Source organism: Lepus europaeus, chromosome 6 (assembly GCF_033115175.1).
Source record: "Lepus europaeus isolate LE1 chromosome 6, mLepTim1.pri, whole genome shotgun sequence".
NCBI lineage: Eukaryota > Metazoa > Chordata > Mammalia > Lagomorpha > Leporidae > Lepus > Lepus europaeus.
The window spans coordinates 87,408,587-87,433,745 of record NC_084832.1 but is presented as its reverse complement, the minus strand read 5'-3'; the positions used below and the strand labels follow the sequence as shown (position 1 = coordinate 87,433,745).

At 49.5% G+C, this 25,159-nt stretch overlaps 1 protein-coding gene across 1 annotated transcript in view; it reads left to right on the top strand.

The window, feature by feature from the left end:
• Positions 1 to 576: 576 nt before the first annotated feature.
• CRYL1 (crystallin lambda 1) overlaps positions 577 to 25,159 on the top strand; it is a 117,243-nt gene continuing 92,660 nt past the window's right edge. Inside the window, exons 1-2 of the mRNA XM_062195405.1 lie at positions 577 to 700; positions 9,575 to 9,682. Of these exons, the coding sequence (XP_062051389.1) occupies positions 660 to 700; positions 9,575 to 9,682 (149 nt within the window). The 5' untranslated portion in view covers positions 577 to 659. The remainder of the gene's footprint in view (positions 701 to 9,574; positions 9,683 to 25,159) is intronic.

The window sequence follows — 25,159 nt, the reverse complement described above, 5'->3', positions numbered from 1 at the left end:
TCAGCCTCTGGAAGGAGGAAGTACTGTGCACGCGCTCGCGACACCCTCCGGGGCGATTCGGCCGTGCGCACAACACCGCCGGAGCTGTCCCCCAAGTCCCTGGGCCTCTGCGCTCCTCGGGGCAGGCAGGTTTCTTAGCAGCCAAGGCCTGCGCTGCCCGCGTAGGGAGAGGCGCTACGATCTCCAAACGGGACATTCTCCCGCAGGTTTCTCCGGGGTGCTTTGGCGGTTGCCTGTGCCAACCCGGCAGCGTCCCCTCCTGTGGACACCGATGTGGCGGTGCACGGTAGACACTTTGAAACGGTCACAAACGAGAGACTCGAGGCGGAGGGTCCGGTTTCCCGGCTTTCCATCCACCCCGCCGCCCCAGTTCGCAAGCTTCCCATTAGGTCTGCTGTGCGCGCCCCCTCCCCCGGGGTAGCCCCGAAGGCGTCCAGCGGCGGTGGCCGCCCCGCACTGCCCAGCGCGCCCCGCCCCTCCCGCAGCTCGGGCACCACCCCCGGCGCGCGCGGAGCCAATGGGCGCGAGGCACGCCCTCCCCCGTTCCCCTATTAGTCTGCCGGCCCCGAGCGCAGCCGCGCGTCTGGCACCAGCACCAGCGCCCGCGCTTAGTTTTCGTGCTCACCGTGCCGAGTCCCGGCCCAGTCAGACGCCGCGCCATGGCTTCCCCAGCAGCCGGCGACGTGCTGATAGTTGGAAGGTAAAGGGCTGCGAGAGTGGGTGGGCACCCAGGTCTCCTGTCCTTGTGCGCAGTGGGAGCGACGGGGCTGGGCCCCGGCCTCCTGCTGGCTCTCCTGGGGTCCCTTCAGCCCAGACGAAGCTGGCTTGGCCCGGGCAGGTGCCGGGGCCGGCGGCGGAGGTGCTTGCAGGTGGGAGCTCCTTGCAAAGTTGGGTCTGTGTTATGCTTGCTGCAGCTGCGGGCGCTGTGCTTTCGTGGAACCTGTTGAATGATGCTGGGCCTGCCAGCGAGGCCAGGCAGACGTGCTGGGCATTACGTAGAGACGAAACGGATTGTGACTGCCGTTCTGCAAGAACTATGTCATCATTCCCATTTTGTGAATGGGTCAGAGTGACCCGAGGAGAGACGACACTAGCGGGGCCAGGGGTTCGCGTGGGGCAGGATGACCTGCCCGGGAGGCGTTCCCAGGAAGCCACAGGTGTTCAGCGAACACAGCCACACAAGACGGTGTTAACAGAGGGGAACGCTGGAGCCGGGCGGGTTTTGCCAGGATGTTCCAATTTGACAGCGTCTGTTTCGTGCTCCTACTGCCACTCTTGCAACGCCTGCTATTTGCATTTTTAAGACGGGCATATTGGGTACCTTTCCGTTGGTAGATATGCTAGCAGTCTGTCAACAAGTCGCTAGTGTTGATACTTAAAAGCACCATTTTGGTGGAAGCTTGGTATCCCTTTATGCCATTGAGATGTTGGCTTGGGGCCGTCGGTGTGGGGTAGCAGGTTAAACCACCGCCTGCAAGGCCGCCATCCCATATGAGCGCTGGTTCAAGTCCCAACTGCACCACTATCAGTGCAGCTCCCTGCTAATGCACCTGAGAAAGCAGCAGAAGATGGCCGAGTGCTTGGACTCCTGCACCCACTTAGGAGACCTGGATGAAGCTCTTGGCTTCGGCCTGGCCCAGCCTTGGCGATTGCAACCATTTGGGGAGTGACCCAGTGGATGGAAGATCTCTCTCCTTCTCTCTCTCTCTGTAACTCTGCCTTTCAAATAAATAAAATCTCTCTCTCTCTCTCTCTCTCTCTCTCTCTCTCTCACACACACACACACACACACACACACACACACACACACACACAAGGTGTTGACCTGACTGTCCTCCATCCCCCCAGTCATTTGCAGCCCTGTCTGTGGACCAACTCCAGTGTTAGGATTTTTCCTTTGGAGCCCATTGTTGGAGCATTTTGGGAGGCTTGCCAGCTCGGTCAGCAGGGGAATTAACTGCACTTTTGTCCTTTTCAGGCCCAGGGGCGCTTGTGGCCAAGTAGGGAGGGAATGGAGAGAAGTGCACTTTGCTCCCATTGTGGTGATCATGCTTGTCTTGCATTTGAGCTATGAAGGTCAAGGGCTAGAGTTCTGTTTTCCACTATGCCTTGCAGCAGCACCCTGCCTGCACCGATAAGTGCCAAGTGAATTTCCGAGTTAATTGCACAGTTATCTGACTGGGTGGTTCAGTCTCTGGAGGAGGAACTGGGAGGGGCAAGCAGTTTATTTCTGATTCTTTGTGGCAGGTTGACAAGGGATTCCAGGAGGGTGGACACACTTTAAGCACCTTAAGTGCCACCGAACTTACCGGTGGCCTCAGCTTGTGACTTTGTTTCCTGGTGTGGGGGTTCCATCTTTCGCTCACCCTCAGCACCACTGCAGACACACAGCTCTGCTGGTGGGGAGAGCTCCCTCCATTTCAGAACCTGTGGGTTGTTTTCATCTCTCCTTATCAGTTTCTAGGTTCCCTCTTTAAAATACTTGCTACAGGTGGTCTTGATTTCAGTAAACTCTGCCCTAGAGCCCCTACCCCCAAGGCCCTGTGAGCAGCTGGGGCAGGGCCCTTTGGAAAGGTGGGTTGAAACAGGACTTGCTCCTCCAGAAAAATTGTTTCTGGAACCTTCTCCTTAGGGTAGAAGTTGTTCTGTCGCCAGTTGTATATCCAGCTTGCCTTGTGCTAGTAGACATTGTTTATAACAGATTGCATGCATATATATTTAAGCTGATACACAGTGTGAGGACTTGGTAGGATGTTGTCTATCTCTCACAAGGCATCCCCTAAACTAGAGGCTCCTTTTTGTAAAATTCCAAAATTTTACTTTGGAGTGACTATGTACATTTTTTATGAGAAACTCTGAGGCACTTTCCTGCTAGTTTTCCCATTAAAACACACACACACCCATGCGCGCACACACATCATCGGATGCTCTGATTGTGTCTGAGTCAGCTCAAACATTAATGTGCTCTTCCTAGGAAATATTTAATAGCTCCTACTGGTAAATTTTCCATAGCTGACTTAGCGCAAGAGTATAGGAACAGTTTTACTATAAGTTTTGCCTAGTAAATAAGTAGCCATTGAATGGATAGGTACTTTTCAGAGCATCTGGGATCCTATGTTTAGCCTAGTGGTTAAGCTGTCCCTCTCCCGTATCATGGAATATCACCAGCTTGATGCTGGATTCTGGTTCCTGACCCTGCCCTCCTGCTACCCATGTGGGTTGTGTTCTAAGTTTTCTGGCCCAGCCCTGGCTGTTGGGGCGCTCACTCAAATCAATTTAAAAACTCCACATACAGTCGCTTGGCCCTTGTCAGGAGCAGGCAGGGTGCTGTGGATTTATTCAGCTAAGTGGCATGCATAATAAAAATTCTATTACTTAATTTTTGCCACCTGGTGTTTTGCTGATACTCAGGAATGGAAGTAATGATCATCTGTATTAACTCTGTAGTAATTGAGACTGATGGATTCAGAGGCTTTGAGGCCTTTCGGAATGGTGAGGACCTTAAAGCAACTACATCACTAGTGCTTGTCATATGGTCTCTAGGGGATCTCATGGGTCAGAAAATCCTAAGGTTTCACAGGCTCCAAGGACAGGAAGTTAATTTTATTTGGGCTGGGTGTAAAGTAGTATTGGGGCCAAGAAGGGCGAGGGAAGTGGAGGCAGGGAACCTTCCAGCTCTGGGGTGGTGCTGCCTGATCCGTGTCCCTCTGTATGGGCAGCCTGCTCTGTAAAGCCCCTTGTGCTTGCTCCTTTTACCTCTCCCTCTCTCCCCTGCTTCCTTATCTGTGCATTGCTGCCACCCCCGGGTTAGGATCTTTCAACTACAGTGTTTGTTACAGATGTGAGTTTCCAAATTTTAGGTCCCATTTTCAGGAGAGGAAATCTGATTGGCTCAGCTCCTTTATGTGGGCTGGGCTACAGATACCAGAGGGTGTAGGTGAGACAGTTGATTGGCTGCTTTGAGTCGGGTGTTCACTTCAGGTCTGATCATCAGTGACTGGGTCTGTAGGGGGGGCATGTGGAGGGGAGTTCTCAGGAGTCGTTGGCTCTCTAGGAAGAAGGTGGAGGGCCATCGCTGTGGCATAGCAGGTGAAGACTGCATCCCATGTGAGCGCCAGTTTGAGTTCCAGCTGCTCCACTTCAGAGCCAGTTAACCTGCTAATGTGCCTGGGGAGGCAGCAAAAGATGGCTCAGGTGCTTTGGCCCAAGCACCCATGTAGGAGACCTGGAAGAAGCTCCTGGTTCCTGGCTTTGGTCTGGCCTACCCCTGGCTGTTGCGGCCAATTGGGGAGTGAACCAGCTGATGGAAGATCTTTCTCTCTCTCTCTCTCTGTCTCTCTAACTCTGACTTTTAAATGAATAAATCTTAAAGAGAAAAAAAAGGTAGGCAATGCAGGCCAGGGAGCACCATGGTAACAGACTATGTGCTTTGCTTCTAATGCCCATCATACGTAATAGAACTGATTTCCCCGAAGTTTTAATTATGAAAATTCTCAAGCACACAGAAATTCAAAATGTGGAAAAATGATTATCCAGGAATCCACCTCTGCATTCAACAATTGTTAAAAATTTTGCCATACACATACTTTATTCTGTATATGTGTATGCATGAATTTCAAAATTTTTCATCAAAATAAACTTATTTTAAAGATTTACTTACCTATTTTTAAAAAAGATATATTAACTTATTTAAAAGGCAGAGAGGCAGAGAGAGAGAGAGAGAGAGAGAGAGAGAGAGAGAGGTCTTCCTTCTGTTTTACTCCTCACATGACTGCAACGGCTGGAGCTAGGCCGATCTAGAGCCAGGAGCTTCTTTCCGGTCTCCCATGCGGGTGCAGGGCCCAAGGACTTGGGCCATCTTCTACTGCTTTCCTAGGCCATAGCAGAGAGCTGGATCAGAAGTGGAGCAGCCGGGACTCGAACCAGCACCATAGACACCAGTTCATATTCTAGTTTCTCCTCTTCTAATCTAGCTTCTTGCTAATGGCCTGGGAAAAGCAGTGGAAGGTGGCAGGCGCCCAAACACTTGGGACATCCAGGGAGACCCAGGTGAAGTTCTTGGTTCCTGGCTTTATTCTGGCCTTGGCCCTGCCCTTTGCAGCCATCTGGGGAATGAGCCAGTGGAAGGAAGAGCTCTCTCTCTCTCTCTCTCTCTCTCTCTGTAACTCTGCCTTTCAAATTTTTTTTTTTAAAAGAAGAAATTGGATTTCTGCCACTCATGTGGGAGATCTGGAATGAGTTCCAGGCCCCAGCTCTGACAAGAGCAACATGTGAGGAGTGAACCAGTGGATGGGCGCTCTCTCTGCCTCTCAAATTTAAAAACAAAGAAAAACAGAAAGGTGCAATTAATTTTGATAGTACATTTTCTTTAGCATAATATTTGCAAAGTATTATTTCCATAAATAATATACGATTTTAATAATGACATTGTATACTTTTTGTTTTTTGCATTGAATCTTCCAAGCCCATGTGTATTTACAGCATGTCTCTGCTTGGGCAAGTCCCTTTTGATTTACTGTGTAGCCCCTTGGAGCCAGTGCTGCCTTACGGGACAAGGCAGGTTCAAGCAACGATGCAACTTTGTCAGTCAAGAAAGCAGATCTTAGAAAGCTTCCTTCTTTTTCTGATACTTGGGCGGCAATGCAGGCTTCTTGGAAAAGGATGGGAGCTTTGCTGAATGAGAGAAACCTGTTTTGTGCTCCTGTGTGGCAAGCCTTTGGCCTCTGGCTTTTATTGACCAATCCAGGCACCCCACCCTCCTATCTTTGGCCGCCTGCCAGCCCTGCCTGCTTCCCTCACCTGACAGCTTCAGTTCTTTTTTCCTCTGACTGAAGCCTCTGACTTCCACTGTGTGGCCAATACAGACTGTGCAGTAACTTAGTAGCCAGAGGCATCTGATGCCATGACTGTTGTGGGTCAGGTGCCTGATTCGAGGTGGAGGAAGGCTTTTACAGGTGTAGATGAGATGGGTCATTTTGTGAGGTTGGGGTATTTTCTTTTTGTTATTTAAAAGATGGGGAGAGAGGGAGAGGGAGAGAAATAGCTTTCATCTACTGGTTCACTCCCCAAGTGCCACAGCTGGGGTTGGGCCAGACTAAAGACGGAGGCTGGAAACTCAGTGCGGGTCTCCCACAAGGGTGGCAGGGTCTCAGACACTTGAGCCATCACCTGCTGCCTCCTAGGTTGCACATTAGTGTGAAGCTAGAACCAGGGACCAGAGCCAGGACTTGAGCCCTGGTACTGCAGTATGGGATGTGGGTGTGCTAACTGCTAGATCGAATGCCAGCTCGTGTTTTCCTCAGTTACAAACTAGAAAACATAATTTTCTCAGTTTTATGTTAAATCTTTTATTGTCTTTAAAATTTATTTTTATTTGATTTGAAAGGCAGTGATGGAGGAGGGAGAGAGAGAGACACACACACACACACACTGAGATCTTCCATCTGCTGGTTCACTCCTCAGATGTCTGCAGTAGTATCAGATGCAGCTGGAGGGCTGGGCTGGGCTGGGCCAGGCAAAAGCCAGGTGCATGGAACTCAATTCAGATCTCCTAGGTGGGTGGTTTCGAGCTTTCCAGAGTGTGCATTAGAAGGAAGCCACAATCGGATGCAGAGCTACCACTTGAACCCAGACACTCCAGTATGGCATTGTGGGCATCCCCAGCAGCGTCTTAACCACTGCACCAGTGCCTGCCCTACAAATTTTCTTCTTCAAAAATACTTTTCTGGATTATGTCACACATGTAACGAGGTGCAGAAGTCATAAGTATACAGCTGGATGAAATATTACAGAGGGAACCCACCACTATAACCGCCACGGTGGAATTATTCTTCATCCTAGAGTTAGCCTGCATGCTGCTTTTATAGTTAAAAAGTCACCGTATCTTTTAAACATTATGATCATGGCCCCAGGAAAAAAGATTTTGAAGTCCACAGCTGGTCAATTGGTAGCAAATGTGAATGTTCCTTGGCCTTTTAACTAAACTTAAAGTTTACAGGTGGCTTTCTAAGACTCGTGCAAAGAGAGAGACAAAAAGAAGAGGGAGGAAGAAGTCTTCCTTCAGGGACTGTCTTACAAACTAGTTTGCCCTTGGAAAGGTTGCCTTTCCCCTTATGTGGTCTAAAACAGCAAGCCACTTTCTCCAAAGGTGGGAGTGTTCTGTACATACCCTCGCTGCCCAAGATGCAGGCCGCTATTGCATGTGGATGGGTATTGAGTCCTTGAGCTGTGTCTGATATTGCTGATGAACTGAGTTTGAAATTTTCTTTGCTGTCACTTTAAGTAGCTGCATGGGACTAGAGTCCACTTTGTTGATCAGTGTGGGTCCAGAGTTCTGAGAGATTAGTAAAAAAAATTACATATGTTATATAAACTTCATATTGCCTAATTGTTAAAGGTTTCAGTCGTGTAGAATACGGAGTAAAATCGACTCCCTAAGTCAGTTTGAGTAGAAGCGATTTAGTTGGTTTTGCTTAACAGATTTCTTTCTTCTTCTTTTTTTTTTTTTTTTTTTTTTTTAGTTTTTGACAGGCAGAGTGGACAGTGAGAGAGAGAGACAGAGAGAAAGGTCTTCCTTTTTGCCGTTGGTTCACCCTCCAATGGCCGCCACGGTTGGCGCGCTGCGGCCGGCACACCGCGCTGATCTGATGGCAGGAGCCAGGTGTTTCTCCTGGTCTCCCGTGGGGTGCAGGGCCCAAGCACTTGGGCCCTCCTCCACTGCACTCCCTGGCCACAGCAGAGCGCTGGCCTGGAAGAGGGGCAACCAGGATAGAATCCGGCGCCCCGACCGGGACTAGAACCCGGTGTGCCGGCGCCACAAGGTGGAGGATTAGCCTATTGAGCCGCGGCGCCGGCCTGCTTAACAGATTTCTTAAACAGCTTCACCTGAGATCTCTGGATGCTCACCTCCCTCATGATGCACTGTGAATATTCAAGGCTCAGGCAGGCATTGCGTGGGCGTTCTGAAGCTTACAAAGCAGTTGTGTGCTGTTAGCGGGCTTTCCCCCTCACTGACGGAAGCCCAGGCTACCAGGAGCTGCAGGCTCTGTGGCAGGTAGTCCCTGAACTCACAACTGGAGCCATGGGTTTGTTGAACAGCGGGGAGACAGAGTGGGGAGAATACTTCTTAGCTTCCACTCTGTGACCATCCTTTGAGTCCCCTATTGCAAAGCAGCCTTGTAGTTGCCGCAGTGAACTAGCACAGCGCCTGGGAGAAACTTGTCCCCTCACCCTCCCCTTGGCTGGTCCAGCTGCTTCCATGCTAAGAATTTAGCCTGCTTCCTGGGTGCTCACAGAGGATGTGAGATTCCTGGGTCAGAGACAAAGAACCTCACTAACCCCATTGACTCCACTGAATAAACAAAAAACAATTTTTTAAAAAATTATTTATTTGAATGTCCGAGGTACAGAGAGAGAGGGAAAGACAGAGAGATCATCCATCTGCTGGTTCATTCCCCGAGATGGCCGCGGTGGCCAGGACTGAGCCATGCTGAATGGGAGTCAGGTGCTTCATCCTGGTCACCCATGTGGGTGGTAGGGGCCCAAGCACTTGGGCCATCTTCTGCTGCTTTACCAGGCACACTAGCAGGGAGCTGGATCAGAAGTGGAGCAGCAGGAACCGGCGCTCATATGGGATGCTGGCTTTGCAGGTGGCAGCTTTACCCGCTATACTGCAGTGCCGGCTCCCACAAAAAACAGATTTATGCTGGCTGCTGAGCATTGCTTTGTTTTCAAATGTCTTTGGACAAACTTTGTTGTGGTTTTTATTCATGTACTTTGATATCCATTATGAATGATCCAGCAGTTCACAGCAAACAGCTGAGGGAAGTGTTTAGCTCCCAGACTGAAGACATGGAGATGGTGGCAAGGTCTTGCATTTGTCCTTTGCTCTCCCTTGGTCTTCATGCACACTGGGAATGAAAGGCTGTGTTCAGAAGATAGCCCTCAGGTGAACCAAGGTTACCCCTTGAGACCCAGGCCACAGGAGCACAAAGGGATGACAGAGGGAGCATTGGAACGAAGATCAGAAAATTTGCCATCTCAGCAGTTTGTAAATTCATAGCTCTGTAGTGTTAAGGACGTTCACATTGTTGTGGCAACTAATCTCCAGCACTTGTCCTCTTGCAAAGTTGAAACTGGTACAGAGTTTCAGTATTTTAACTAACACTAACTTATCCTGTAAAAGGCCAGTTCTAAGCTTGGACAACTCAGTGGTGCAGTGAGGACTCACCAAGGGCCTTTGGCCTCACAACACCTGTCCTATCCCAACTGGACTCCGTGTTTCAGTGTCTGAGTGTGTGATAAACACCTGCTGTCCTGCAGTGCTCCCTGTGGCATGCGTGTGGATGCTCCTGGCAGGAAAGAGAGAGCCATTTAAATAAATACCATTACCAAAACATGTGCCTTGAAGACGTTTATTAAATCTTTTAAGAATAGAATGCTGTATAATTTTATTTTTTAAAGTCAACTTATTTGTGGATCCTGTATAATTTTAAAAAGTGAATCCTGGTGAGCAGGGAAAAGCTGTCCCGTCATTAAGTTCACTGGAATCCTTTCCTGCTTTTCTTCCCTTTAGTGGTCTCGTGGGACGAAGCTGGGCCATGCTGTTTGCCAGTGGAGGCTTCAGGGTGAAGCTGTACGATATTGAGCCACGGCAGATAACCGGCGCCCTGGAAAACATCAGGTAGGTCAGCGGCGCCCTCTGGGTGCACCTGCGATGGCGTGGGGTCTCGGTGCATCCCAGGCACTGTAGCACCAAGGCTGTGTGTGCGTCTGTCATTTCACTCTTTGTTTTGAGGGCCATGGCTGTGCCTCTGAGCGGGTGCCAACCAGGCCTAAGGGGACAGGGACATGAATTAAGACTGGAGAAGCAGGCATGGAAAGCCAAGACACTGTGGCAAGCAAAAAACAAACAAACAAAAAAACACAAAAAAAAACCTAAATGAAAGATCTCTATGAGAGAGACCCCAGAAAGAACAGGCCATCAAAGAAGGAGGTACCTTTATTTGAAGGGAGGAGAGAACTTCCACTTTGATTATGACCTTGTCTAAGTTATGTCAGAGTTTGTGAACTCAAGATGCTTCCATAGCCTGGGCAGCTCATGACAAGAGTCTTGGGTGATTACTGACGTCATATTGTTAAATCAACAACGGGAGTCACTGTGCACCTCCACATTAAGGACCTCTGTCCTTAATGTGTTGTACTATGTGCATTAATGAGAAAACTACTACTCAAACAGTACTTTATACTTTGTGTGTCTGTGTGGGTGCAAACTGATGAAATCTTTACTTAGTATAGAGTTGATCTTCTGTATTTAAAAGTAATTGAAAATGAATCTTAAGAATGGGATGGGAGATGGGATGGTTGTGGGTGGGAGGGAGGTTATGGGGGGAAAAGCCGCTATAATCCAAAAGTTGTACTTTCGAAATTTATATTTATTAAATAAAAGTTAAAAAAAAGACTGGAGAAGAAGTTGAAGTGGTGAGGAAAGGCCCCTTCATGTTGAAGGTGCTAGTGGGGCATGGTAAAGCCTAATGGGCAGCGTGGGCTTCCAGCCTGAACAGTCCGTGGGCTTCTGTCTCCGTATCACACGGGGCCAAGGGCTGGGGGGTTCCTGCATCGTCCCTGGGCAGGTGATGGCCAGAGCTACCCTGGCATTCGCTACCTTTGACCAGCAGAGGCCTGTCTTGACCTGTTGATGATGCCAGGACCTGAATGCACACGTGCTATCAGCAGAGGGATTCCGCACTCATACAGGACAGAACTGGAGTTCGCTGTGTGGGCGCTGCTGTGCCAGCTGTGCTAGGTAAAGGCTCCAGAGTAGATGAACTTACCAAAGCAGAGTGGTGAGAATGCTAAGGGCGGGGCTTCAGAAATGGCAGCCACAGTGGGCGCAAGAAGAATGGGACCCAAAGAAAAAGCTGGGGATGAGAGAGGTCAGAGAGAAAAACCAAACTAATGCCACGTGCCCGAGGGCAGGAGCACCGCAGGATGGTGGCACACTGGCCGCGATGACAGCTGCCAGATGTTGTTTCCACCGGGGATGTGGTTTTGATTAGCAGCTTATCTTTTTCCTTGGGATGGCCATGAACATATAGCTTGAATTTGCTTTTCTTTTACAAAAATACAATTACTTTATTGCTTGCTCTTTTTAAAAAGATTTTATTTATTATTTGAAAGGCTGAGGCAGAGAGAGAGAGAGAGAGCGCTCTTCCATCCACTGGTTTACTCCTCAAATGGCTGCAACAGCCAGAGCTGCACTGATCCGAAGCCAGGAGCCTGGAGCTTCTTCCAGGTCTCCCACGTGGGTGTGGGGACCCAAGGACTAGGGTCATCTTCTATTGCTTTCCTAGTAGAAAGGATACTACTGCTTTCCCAGTAGAGAGCTGGATCAGAAGAGGAGCAGCTGGGACTGAAACCAGTGCCCATATGGGATGCGGGCACTGCTGCCAGTGGCTTTACCTGCTATGCCACAGTGCTAGCATCAGTTGTTTGTTTTTTGAGAAGACTAACTTACAGGTCTATCAGGCTACAGGCATTAAGAAATTATACATGGGTACTTGAGAAAGTTCACAGAGGGGCAGGCATTACAGTGCAGTGGGATTATGCTGCCTCCCGTATTACTCATAGTGCCTGACTTGAACCCTGGCTACTCTCTGCTTCTGACCCAGCTTCCTGCTGATGCACCTGGGAGGCAGAAGGTGATGACCCACACACGTACTTGGGTTCCTGCTGCCCTTGTGGGAGACCTGGATGGAGTTCCCAGCTCCTGGCTTCAGTCTGGCCTAGCCCTGGCTGTGGGGGGCATTTGGGGAATGAACCGGCAGATCTCTCACTTTCCCTGCCTCTCCCCACCATCTCCCTCCCTCCCTCCCTCTCTGTCACTCTGCCTTTTTAATATAAAAATCAGTCTTTTAAAAAAGTTCATGGAAAATGGGATTTAAAATAAGTTTATTTTGTTGAAATCCATTCATACAAGATATCTCTAAAAAGTTCATGAAAAAACTATCAATTTCAACATTTGTTCCAAAGTGAGCCTCTATTTTCATTTACTTATTTTTTTTTTTTTTTTTTTTTGACAGGCAGAGTGGACAGTGAGAGAGAGAGACAGAGAAAGGTCTTCCTTTTGCCGTTGGTTCACCCTCCAATGGCCGCCGCGGTAGCGCGCTGTGGCCGGCGCACCGCGCTGTTCCGATGGCAGGAGCCAGGTGCTTCTCCTGGTCTCCCATGGGGTGCAGGGCCCAAGCACTTGGGCCATCCTCCACTGCACTCCCTAGCCACAGCAGAGAGCTGGCCTGGAAGAGGGGCAACCGGGACAGGATCGGTGCCCCGACCGGGACTAGAACCCGGTGTGCCGGCGCCGCAAGGCGGAGGATTAGCCTAGTGAGCCGCGGCGCCGGCTTACTTACTTATTTTTAAAGATGTGTTTATTTGAAAGGCAAAGTCCTGCCCCAGTTTTTTAAAATCCTTTCATGGTATATGTGTGTAAATGGATTTTTTTTTTCTTTTCAAATCACACTCAAGGCTTTCCTATTACTCTACTACTTTGCTTAATTAACAGTGACACAGTTAATATCACTGGTGCCCCATTAGGTTGAACTTTTAGTCTGTAAGCTTTTTGAACTAGATAAGCCAAAATAAGTTATTACTGTTAGCACCCACATTATAGAAGAAGCAAATATGCTGGATTCTTATGTGTTTAAGATTTTCTTTTGTCTATTACTTTCAAAATGCTTATTCATTTTTATTTGAAACAGAAAGAGGAGAGATATCTTCCATCTGCTGGTTCACTCCCCAAATGCCTACAACAGCAGGGGCTGTGCCAGGTGAAAGCCGGGCCCCAGGAACTCCATCTGAGTCTCCCATGTGGGCAGCAGGGGACTCTAGTACGTGAGCCATCCCTGCTGCCTCTCAGGCACATTAGTAGGAAACTGGATTGGAAGTGGCAGAGCCAGGACTCCATCCCACACACTCTGACATAGGATGCAGGTAGCCCAGGTGGTGGCTTTAAACCTCTGCACCACAGTGCCCAGCCACATGCATCTAAGATTTTAAGGGAACATATAAATCTTTCCTCAATATCAGTGACTACTTTTATAGCTCCTATGTTTGAAGGGTCTGCAAAAAGTTCATGGAAAATGTGTATTAGGAAAAAAATGTATGAAAATTTTGCACCCAAATTATTAATTCCATATGCTTAAATGAACTTAAATTATTTATTTGATTGATTCAAAAGACAGCAAGACAAAGAGTGAGCAAGACCTTCCACTCATGGTTCACTTCCTAAATGCCCACAAGAGCTGGGGCTGGGCCAGGCTGAAGCCAGGAGCCCAGAATTCATCCCACATCTCCCACATGGGCAACAGGTACCCAAGTACTTGAGCCGTCATCTACTGCCTTCCAGGGTGTACATCAGCAGGAGGCTGGATTGAAAGCAGAACTGAGATTGGACCCGAGGCACGGTGACTTGGGATGCAGGTGCCTAGTGCAGCGTCTTAACCGTTTTTGCTAAATCCAAGCACTTCTTGAGCTTTTGTGAAGTCCCCTGTACATTTAAGCTGCATTGACTTAAAGACACAGAACTGGTTGTACTTCTTTGGCAGGAAGTGGGGAATCCTAGGGTGTCTTGTGACCAGCTGCCTCTTTCTTCTCAAATTCTTGCTAGCAAATAGCTTGAGGAAAATCCGGTTGAGTCCTGTCTTGTTGCCCCCCTGGGGAGTACTGGATTCCTCATCTTGAGTGACTTGTAGGTAAAGCTGCCAGCTTCCGTTTCTGAAATCAGATCTTCCACGGTGCCATTCCGGTGCGGAGAGACCAAGTTGGAGGATTGGGACCAAATCTTATTCTTGCAAATATTCTTATCAATGTGGTGACTTCTGAGTCTCGGAGGTTTTTCATCCAGGAAAGAGATATTGCTGTCCCCCCCCCCCCACACAAGGAAGTAAGAGTTGTCAACCAGCTGGTTAACCATGACTGTGACTTGTGTCAGCAGCCACACTGTCCTTTTCCTGTGGTCCTTGGTGGTTCAGAAAGCTACCGCGGCGGCCATTGGAGGGTGAACCAACGGCAAAAGGAAGACCTTTCTCTCTGTCTCTCTCTCTCACTGTCCACTCTGCCTGTCAAAAATTAAAAAAAAAAAAAAAAAAAAAAAAAAAAAGCCCAGGCTGAAATGTTCCTGACTGTATGTTAGGCCAAAGGAGCATCAGGAGACACGCTTTATCTTTTTTTTTTTTTTTTTTTTGTCGAAGTAGACCTGCCCTTACCTACCAGGGATACGTTATGAGACCTCCAGTAGATGCCTGAAACCAGACAGCACCAAATCCCATATTCCAGGATGTTTCAAAAAGTTCATAGAAAATGGAACTGAAAGATGTGTATTTGGTGCCAAAAGTTATCAAAATCTGGGGCAGCGTTGTGGTATAGCAGGTTAAGCCACCACCTGCGACATTGGCATCCTATACGGGCACTAGTTTGAATCCCAGCTGCTGCACTTCCAATCCAGCTCCCTGCTAATGTGCCTGGGAAAGCAGCAGAGGATGGCCCAAGTGCTTGTTGGGCCCCTGCACCCACGTAAGAGACCTTGATGAAGCTCCTGGCTCCTGGCTTTGACCTGGCCCAGCCCTGGCTATTGTGGTCATGTGGTGAGTGAACCAGCAAATGGAAGGTCTATTTCTGTGTCTCTCCCTTTCTCTGTAACATTGCCTTTCAAATAAATAAATATTTATCTTTTTTTTTTTTTGACAGGCAGAGTTAGACAATGAGAGACAGAGAAAGGTCTTCCTTCCGTTGGTTCACCCCCCAAATGGCCGCCAAGGCCGGTGCGCTGTGCGGACCCGAAGCCAGGAGCCAGGTGCTTTCTCCTGGTCTCCCATGAGGTGCAGGGCCCAAGCACTTGGGCCATCCTCCACTGCCTTCCCGGGCCATAGCAGAGAGCTGGACTGGAAGAGGAGCAACTGGGACAGAACCGGCGCCCCAACCGGGACTGGAACCCGAGGTGCTGGTGCTGCAGGTGGAGGATTAGCCTAGTGAGCTGCGGTGCCAGCCAATAAACAAATCTTTATAAAACATATTGAAATCCACGCATAGGTTTTTCATAATATGTGTTTTCCACAAACTTTTTGAAGACCCCTCTCCTTTCCTGTATAAACACAGCTATGATAAAAGTTAATTTGTAAGGCCGGCGCCGTGGCTTAACAGGCTAATCCTCCACCTTACGGTGCCGGCACACCGGGTTCTAGTCCCGGTTGGGGCACTGGATTCTATCCTGGTTGCCCCTCTTCTAGGCCAGCTCTCTGCTGTGGCCCGGGAAGGCAGTGGAGGATGGCCCAAGTGCTTGGGCCCTGCACCCGCATGGGAGACCAGGAGAAGCACCTGGCTCCTGGCTTCAGATCAGCATGATGAGCCAGCCGCAGCGGCCATTGGAGGGTGAACCAACGGCAAAAAGGAAGACCTTTCTCTCTGTCTCTCACTATCCACTCTGCCTATCAAAAAAAAAAAAAAAAAAAAGTTAATTGTAAATCAGGCACAGTAAGACATGAACAATAGTAACTAATGAAATGGAACTATTATAACAATATACTGTAATACAATTTACAGAAATGTCATCTCTTTTAAAAAAAAAAAAGATTTATTTATTTGAAAGGCAGAGTTACAGAGAGGCAGTGAGAGGAGAAGAGTGAGCAAGCTCTCACATCCTGTAGTTCACTCCCCAAATGTCTGTATTGCCCCAGGCTGGGGCTGAAGTGGGGAGCCCAGAACTCGGTCCAGGTCTCCCACATGAATGCAGGGACCCAAGTACTTGAGCCTTCAATTGCTGCCACCAGGGTCTGCATTAGCAGGAAGCTGGAGGTAGGCGCTGGCACTGGGTTTTGAATCTCAGCACTTTGGTACAGACGTGGGCATCTGGACTGCCAGCCTAAATGCCTACCCCCAGCCATATTCTTCACTTTGTTTCCTGCCGTCTGTGCCATGGTTGGGTTTGCCTCCCTTCCCGTGCTCTGATTTTGCCTAACGCTTTATAGCAGTAAATAGCGTGTGGTTGAATTTTCGCCTCTTCTGCTGGCCAACCCTAGATATGTTAGACCTGCTAAACATGAATCTTCTTCAGTAGGGGAAATGGTCCATCTTGATTCTGAACTTTGGAAAATGAATTTAAGCTGGATTCAGCCGATCTTTTAAAGAACTAAGACGTTATCAAAGAAATCACCGTCAGAACTTTCCATGCCAAGGAATCTTGGGGAATTAAAAAGAAATGAAAAACTGTCATCTAAGACTAATCTTTCTAACAGGGTGATTCAAAAAGAAATTTAAAACTCTGTGTTTGCACCTCAAGCTGGAGAAATTGTATTAGCAGATATTTCACTCCCCAGTCTGTTCGCCATTGTGTGCCTCGTGCTTAGCTTATGTTAGGTCATAGGTAAGAATTCTGGAGGGCAAAAGCAGTGTTTTGGGCAGAAAAACAAATCAAATAAACAGAGCTGTCCTATGACCCACAGATCAGGAGTGTTAATCTTTTTTTTTTTTTTTTTTTTTTTTTAAGATTTATTTATTTGAAAGAGTTAGAGAAGGAGACGGGGAGAGGGAGGTCTTCCATCTGCTGGTTCACTCCCCAGATGGCCACAATGTCTGGAGCGGCCCTAATCTGAAGCCAGCAGCCAGGAGTCTCTTCTGGGTCTCCTACTTGGGCACAGGGGCCATCTTCCACTGCTTTCCCAGGCCATAGCAGAGAGCTGGATGGGAAGCGGAGCAGCTGGGACTCCAACCGGTGCCCATATGGGATGCTGGCACTGCAGGTGGTTGGCTTTACTCACTACGCCACAGTGCCGGCCACAGGAGTGTTTGTCTTATGGTTTGGAGCTAGTCTCATTTCCACATGGCACTTGGGCCTGGGCAGCCCCCTGATGAGCCACATGGACATCTCGGTGACCACCCAGGCCCCAGGGACAGGACAGGCCCCCTCGTGGACTGGAGTCCCAGGCTGCCATCACCGTCACTTGGTTGCTCTCCTCTTCCAGCTGTGCTTGCCTGCTGCCATCTCTCCACTGCCTGTGGACAGTCATCCTGGCACCTGGATCCACCTCGAATTCTATGACTCAGCTTTCTAAACAGGCCAGGAGTTAATAAACCACCAGAAGTGATCTCTGAAATGAGGTAGCTGCCCTGGGGGCCATCTCTTAAGTAACTGGGCCTGAACCCAGGTGTTCCCAGCGCCAGGACGCTTGCTTTTCACTGCCGCCCATCTCTCAGCCCTGGCTCAAGCATCTCCGTTCTGTTTGGCTCTGGACTCCTCGGGATCGGTCTGTCCTCCTGTTTGGAGACTTGGCTTTCCCACCTACCTTTGGCTTGAAGGAATATGGTGGATCACAGATAGCATGGATTTCCCCATTTGTTTGTGCTGGAAAGAGCCTGTGCGTTGAGACGTCCCTGGCTTCCTCCTCCGCCCTGTCAGCTCGGTCTCGCCAGCTCGAGCTGCACGGCCCACCTGCCACCCGGCACCAGCGCCTGCACAGATGCGCGCAGCAGCCCCAGTCACCTGCCACAGGCGGCAGCCACTGGAGTGAGCCCAGCGAGGCTCGCCGATAGTACCAACCCCCGAGAACTGGGACATAGGTGGCAAAGGTGTATTTGTCGGTTTTCCATTGCTCTGGTCAAATACCGGGAGCCGGGTACTTACAAAGAAAAGGAGCTTATTTAGCTAAGAGTGTGAGAGGTGGACAGTCCAGGGTTGGGCAGGTCCCTCTGGCTTCGTCACAACCTGGCAGAGAAACAGGAAGGGGAAGAGCTGCCTGCTGAGGGGCCTAGTGTGGAGGGGGCCCTGCTCTTTTTTTTTTTTTTTTTTTTTTGACAGGCAGAGTGGATAGTGAGAGAGACAGAGAGAAAGGCCTTCCTTTTTGCCGTTGGTTCACCCTCCAATGGCCGCTGCGGCTGGCGCATCGTGCTGATCCGAAGGCAGGAGCCAGGTGCTTCTCCTGGTCTCCCATGCGGGTGCAGGGCCCAAGCACTTGGGCCATCCTCCACTGCCTTCCTGGGCCATAGCAGAGAGCTGGCCTGGAAGAGGGGCAACCGGGATAGAATCCGGCGCCCTAACTGGGACTAGAACCTGGTGTGCCAGCACTGCAAGGCAGAGGATTAGCCTGTTGAGCCACGGCGCCGGCAACCTGCTCTTGACAGCCCACTCTGTAAAGCACTCTGTCTGAGACCAGACAGAGTGTGGTGCCCCTGAGGACCCCCTCCCTACCAGGTCCCAGCTCCTGAAGGTCCCACCACGTCAGCATCACCACAGTGAGGACCAAACTTCCTGCACAGGAGCCCTGGGGACAAATCACATCTAAACCATGGCATGTGGGGCCGGCGCTGTGGCATAGTGAGTAAAGTCACCACCTGCAGTGCCGGCATCCTATATAAGTGCCAGTTTGAGTCCAGCTGCTCTACTTCTGATCCAGACTACAGCAGGTGCCTCCTCCGGGTCTCCCACATGGGCACAGGGGCCCAAGCACTTGGGCCATCCTCCCAGGCCATAGCACAGAGTCTCGGTTGGGTTCTTTGGGTTGGGAACTGCTACTGGTGCTCGGGTCTGGGTATTTCTTGTCTGTCCACAGCTATCTTCCTCCAGCGCAAATTCCACTCTGTAGGAGGTGATGCACAATTGGCAACATTGAGCCCTGTCTTTATTTGAAAGGCAGAGTGAGAGGGTGAGAGAGTGAATCTTCCATCTACTGGTTCACTTTCCAAATGGCCACAACAGCCTTGGCTGGCCCAGGCTGAAGCCAGGAGCCTGGAACTCCATCTTGGTCTCCCATGTGGGTGGCAGGGACCCAAGCACTTGAGCCATCATCTGCTGCCTCGCCAGGTGCATTAGCAGAGAGCTGGATATCAAGTGGAGAATCGGGGCTTGAACAGGAGCTCTGATGGGATGCTGGCTCTACAACATCAGCCCCTGATCCCTGTCCTAAAGGGGAAAAGTATATACAAAGTTTCATTGACACGCAGTCATGCACGTTGGTTTACAGTTGTCTGTGGCTGCTTGCAGTCTGCAGTGACTATCTGTGACTGAGACCAGATGACCCCAGAAACCTACAGCAGGGGAAACAGATGAGTGATATGAGTACTAATTGATATACCAGATCTCAGAAGTTGAGCAGTCCTAGCCAAACTGATAGTGAATGTATGAAAACGGTAAACTTTAAACAGAGGTTTAGAGGCAAAATTCCAGGGATGGGGGAAGTGTATGTCAGGTAGAAGGAAAAAAAAAGTAATTGTGGGGCTGGCACTGTGCTGTAGCAGGTAAAGCTGCCACCTGCAGTGCCGGCATCCCATATGGGCACTGGTTTGAGTCCCAGCTGCTCCACTTCTGATCCAGCTCTCGGCCATGGCCTGGGAAAGTTGTAGAAGATGGCCCAAGTCCTTGGGTTCCTGCACTTGTGTGGGAGACCCAGAAGAAACTCCTGACTCCTGGCTTTGGCTCTGACTGTTGTGGCCATTTGGGGAGTGAACCAGTGGATGGAAGACCTCTCTGTGTAACTCTGAATTTCAAACAAATCTTTTAAAAAAGTAATGTGTTTGTGTCCATTTGCTAGAACATAGAAAATACAATAAAACTTCATTAGTTACCATCAGATATAAGCAATCTAGGTGTGTATATATATACATATATTTTTATAACAAAATATATTTACATGTTATATATATTATATATATTACGTATATATATAAAACGTGGACCGCATTCAGATTTCTTTCAATTGTTTTGAGGGACAGCAGGGAAGTGCATGGAGACATGTGCACCTGGTTCCTGGTGAGAGCGTGCCATCAGTGGCAAGTGAGCAGAGGGATGACATCTGCATGGGCTAGCAAGTGCAGGAGTGAGCTGAGGTCAGGCTGCCTGAAGTTCACGGCTCGGGTCCATGGGTTCAGTCTGGTCCTTCAGCTTGACTTATCTGTGTGTTCACAGATCCTGCTGTCACTTGGCTGTCATCAGGACTGTTCAAACCATTGCTTCATTTCCCTTATTTGTTTTTCTTCCCAAACACAAGCAGCTTTGCTTTATCTGACTTGCGAGAGTTATTTGAGGGAACTTTGGAAAGTTCATGGGAAAACAGAATTAAAAGGCAAATTTATTTTTGTACAAAAAGTGTCGAAATCCATGTACAGGTTCTTCATGGAATTTTTTTTCCCAAAACCTCTCCTATGTGTGGATTCCAATGTTTTTTTGTACCAAAATTAATCTTTTTTTAGAAAAATCTTTATGAAAGGCAGAGAGACAGAGCCCTCATCCACTGATGCACTCCCTAAATGGCCACAGTGGCTCTGGGCCAAAGCCAGAGGTGGGGACTCAGACCAGGGCTCCCATGTGGGTGGCAGGAACCCCATTGCTTGAGCCATTACCGCCGACTCCCAGGGTCCGCACCAGCAGGAAGCTGGCGCGAGGAGCCAGAGGCGGGAACTGAACCCAGGCTCTCCGTCTGACATGGGACAGGCGTGTTACACACGCTAGGCCATGTGCCTGCCCCAAGCTAACTCTGCAATTCCATTTCCCATGAGCTTCCTGAAGTATGTTTCATATGTGCTAATTGCATGGCTGAAAACGGGGAGAAGTGAGGCTCCGGTGGCACCCCCTTGAAGGTAGGGGCAGGAGCGGCTGTGTAGAGGGTTTGGGGAGGCACGCTTCCCCTGTCGTCCCACGTGCTTCCAGGTGTGTGGGCTCCCATGTAGGGCTGTATGGGCTGGTGCTTGGTGAGGATCCTGCCCCCTCTGGTCATCACGCTCTGAATTTTCCCAACACCATGACTGAAAACCAAAGGCCCACTCTTGTGAACTGAGCTAGGGCAGGGTATGCCAGCGTGTACTTTGTTAGAGTTGAGTACCTTGAAGTTTAGACAGTCTCGCCTGCCTCTCCCACAATCCTAGGGTTAGCACTGGTGGCCAGCAAGGAGAGGGGAGGAGGCGGGTGGGCAGCCCTGCCGGTCGGTCCGACGGGGGCACGTGGCAGTGGGGTGCTTGCTTTCTGTGGCCTCTGAGCCTCACTGAGGGGAGACAGGAGCAGGTGTGAATACCTGGACCCCTGCAGGTGGCCCCAGTGAAAGGCACTGGAGATTTTGCAAGCACTTCGCTGTCAGACAGGAGGAGTCGGGGCTACTCCTCTCAGAGGCGAGCCTGGTGGACCGCCGCTCCCTCCATCCCCAAATTCAAATTTTTTAGCGTCCACACGCTGGAACACGGCCACAGAAGGGCTGGGTGGTGTCTTCCGGCTGTGTGGCACTACAGTGGCCTGAGTCAGGACTCTGAGCAGTGGGCACCAGTTTGAGTCCTGGCTGCTCCTCTTCTGATCCAGCTCTCTGCTATGGCCTGGGAAAGCAGTAGAAGATGACCCAAGTCCTTGAGTCCCTGCACCCACATGGGAGACCTGGAGGAAGCTCCTGGCTCCCGGCTTCAGATCGGTGCAGCTCCGATTAGGAGTGAATCAACAGATGGAAGACCCCTCTCTCTCTCTGACTCTCCTTCTCTATGTAACTCTTTCAAATAAATAAATCTTTAAAAATGCTAAAGATGATAAAGCTGCATATGACTATAGTTCAGCAATAAACTGATTTAGGGAACAAGAAGCTTGTAGTAACTTGACTTCATAGAATGAGCCAGAATATCATTTGGGCTAATGTATTTCAAACGACTCACATAACAATCTGGGCCTTGGGCTTCAAGTTACACATGGCAAATAAAGCACAGCGAGGGTGGCAGCTAAAAGGACTTGGTCTTTAATATTTTGTTCACTTAAAAAATGACAAGAAACAAATATATGCCAGGCCTGGTGATGGTTAAGTCCAGATGGTATAAATAGGGGATGTTTGTTATTTTATCTGTGATACTTTTAACTGCATGGAAGTGAGTTTTTGTTTGGTAGCTGCAAACTGCTTTGCTCTGGTTGTATCGGTGGTCGGTGTGGTTCCCTTTCAACAACGTTGTTGATGGCCAGGTTTAGCTGTTGCTGCGGTTCCTACAGTTCAAACTTGAGTAACTCGGACGTGTTGTAGTCGCCCTCAGCCTGCAGACCCTTCCATTTTCTGCCCAAGTGGGCGCTGGGCCCTGCTGGGCGGTAAAGGGTAGATGCTGCGTGCCACCCTGTGATGCTTGCTGCACCGGGTTCCCCGCAAGGCGCCCACGCTCTGCCACGGCCTTAGGGCCGGGCGCCAGGTCACCAGCGCCACCTGCCTGTGGTACTGCGTTACAGCAACAGAAAGCCTCCCCAGCGGGGCAAGCCCGAAATCCTGCCTGGAGATGGGGGGTGTCCCGGGTGTCCTGGGCTTCCCCAGAAGGGACCATGGGAGACCTGTAGCAGAGAAACGCGCCCAGCAGCTGGGCCTCGCGGGAGCGGCATTCACGGAGGGAGGAAACGGACGCAAGCCCTTCCTCTGCGCTTAGTATGTTGGGTACCTTGAATCACAAAATTTCAAGTAAACAAAATGCCAAACGCTGTAAATAGGTCCCACCATTAAGGATTTTTAAAAAGACATTAGTTTCTCTCTAACTCTGCATTTCAATGAATGGAGAGCGAGCAAGCGAGAGCGAGTTCCATCTTCCGGCTGCTGGTTCACTCACCAGATGGCTCAGGCTGGAGCCAGGAGCTGCCTCTGGGTCTCCCACGTGAGTGGCCATTTTCTGGCTGCTTTCCCAGGCACATTAGCGGGAGCGGGAGCAGACGTGGGGCCGCCTTCCACGGGGTTCTGGCATTGCAGGTGGTGGCTTCATCTGTGCTACAACCCTGGCCTCAGGATTTTTTTTTTTAAAGAAGGAAGAGAGAGAGAAGAGGGTTCTTATATTGTGGTTTGAAAGACGAGCCTGGCCTGCTTCTTCCAGCTTCAGGTATTTGGGTGAGTTTGTAACATCTTTGGGCCTTGATTCCTTTGGCTCCAAAATGGGTAGGCAAGATAGAAAAAAATTCTGTTTGTCTGGATGTACTTCATAAGTATCTCCTGGCGTTTTTAAAACTAAGCATACTAGATTTCTGGGACTTTATCTTTTACAAATGGTAAGATTGTACATACAAAGAGTTGGAGTTAGTGTTGATAACCCTAAAAATCAGTAATGTTCTTCTCTGTACATGTGAGGTACTTCAGAAAGCTCATGGAAAGAAGTGGCATATTGGGAAAAGCCATAGCCTGTGATGCTAGCATTCAATATAGGTGCCCATTCAAGTCTCGGCTGCTCCACTTCCTATGCAGCTTCCTGCTAATGTGCCTGTGAAAGCAGTAGAAGATGGCCCAAGTGCTTGGGCCCCTGCATCCATGTAGGGGACCTGGAAGGAGCTCTGGGCTCCTGGTTCCTGGCTTTGATCTGGCCCAGCTCTGGCCGTTGTGGCCATTTGGGGAGTAAACCAGTAGATGGAAGGTCTCCCTCCCTCTCCCTCCCTGTCTCCCCCTCTCTCCCACTCTCCCCATAATTCTGACTTTCAAAATAATTAAATTAAAAAAACAATGAGCTAATGACCTAAGTACCTGGGTCCCTGCCACCCATGTGGGAGATCCGAATGGAGTTCTAGGCTCCTGGCTTTGGCCTGGACCAGTGCTGGCCATGGCAGCCATTTGTGTAATGAACCAGCAAATGGAAGACCTCTCTATTTCTGTCTCTTCCTCCCTCTCTAACTTTGCCTTTTAAATAAATAAAATAAACCAAATCTTTACAAAAAAGGTAGTTTTATTTTGCTGCAAAAATTTTTTGAAATTCATGCATATAAGGTGTCTCCAACAATTTCACAGAAAATATGTATTATGAAATAACTGCATAGATTATAGATTTCAAAACTTTTTGCATCAATAAGCTCAGCTTTTAATTCTGTTTTTGCACAACATTTTGAAGTCCTCTCACATATCCCTCAGGCAGCTCATGGGCACATTAGCTGCAGGCCCGGCCCCTGTCTGTGAAAAAAAAAAAAAAGGTAAAGAAGGAGACAGGGCAGTGGTAAGTGGGAACAGAGGTGGGAGTGGCGCAGCCGTGCCGTGGGGGAAGCCCCACTGAGCTCTGACGTGCGCCTTCTGGAGATTTCCGAGCCCTGGAACTGTGAGCTGACTTGATTATTTTGTGGTGTTTATTCCATTAAGTGTGGTGGTCGGTTACAGCAGGGATAAGATACTGACAGCTTCACTGAGATACAGCCCATGTACAGTGACCACTTAGAGTGTCCTTAGTGTATTCAGAGTGGTGAGACCACACATTTTTTAAAAAAGATTTTATTTATTTGATAGGGTTACAGAGAGAAGGGGGAAGAATAGATCTTCATCCGCTGGTTCACTCTCCAGATAGCCACAACAGCCAAGGCTGGGCCAGGCTGAAGCCAGGAGCCCGAGCACTTGGGCCATCTTTTGCTGCTTTCCCAGGTGCATTAGCAGGGAGCTGGATGAGAAGTGGAGCAGCCTGGACTCAAACCAGTGCCCATATGGGATGCAGAAGGCAGCTTTCCCTGCTATGCCACAATGCTAGCCCCCAAACCACACATTTTTGAAAGATGGGTGAAAACCCGTGTGACACGAGAAACAGGTGGTGTTTGGATCGCGTGTTCACAATGTCCAGGGGGTGTTACTGGTGCCCCAGCACCGCCACCTCCAAGACTCACAAAGTTTTGCTTTCCTTTTCCATCTTAGCAGGGAAACCTCTTCCTGTGGCCTTTTTGCTGTGTTCCCAGCAGTGATGTTTGCAGGAACTTACCTTGGACTTGTTCTTCCTTGCTGCTAGCTGTCACACTCACACTCCTTGGGGCTATTGTCTGGCACGGAGTTCAGGACGCATCCCAGGACCGAGTGCCAGGGTTCAAGTCCCAGCCCCATCCAGATTCCAGCTCTCTGAGAGGCTGTGGGGAGGCCTCTTGACACCTGGGTTGAGTTGGCAGCTCCAGCTGGGGCGCATTAGGAGAGTGAACCAGCAGGTGGCGCTCTCTGTCTGTTGCTGTGCCTTTCAAACAAAGATAAATGAAAATTGTGAAGATATTCATCCTGTTTTTTTTGTTTGTTTTTTGTTTTTTAGATTTATTTTATTTATTTGAAAGGCAGAGTTACAGAGAGGTAGAGACAGAGAGAGAGAGGTCCGCTGGTTCACTCCCCAGATGGCCTCAACAGCCAGAGCTGCGCCAATCGGAAGCCAGGAGCTTCCTCTGGGTCTTCCACATGGGTGCAGG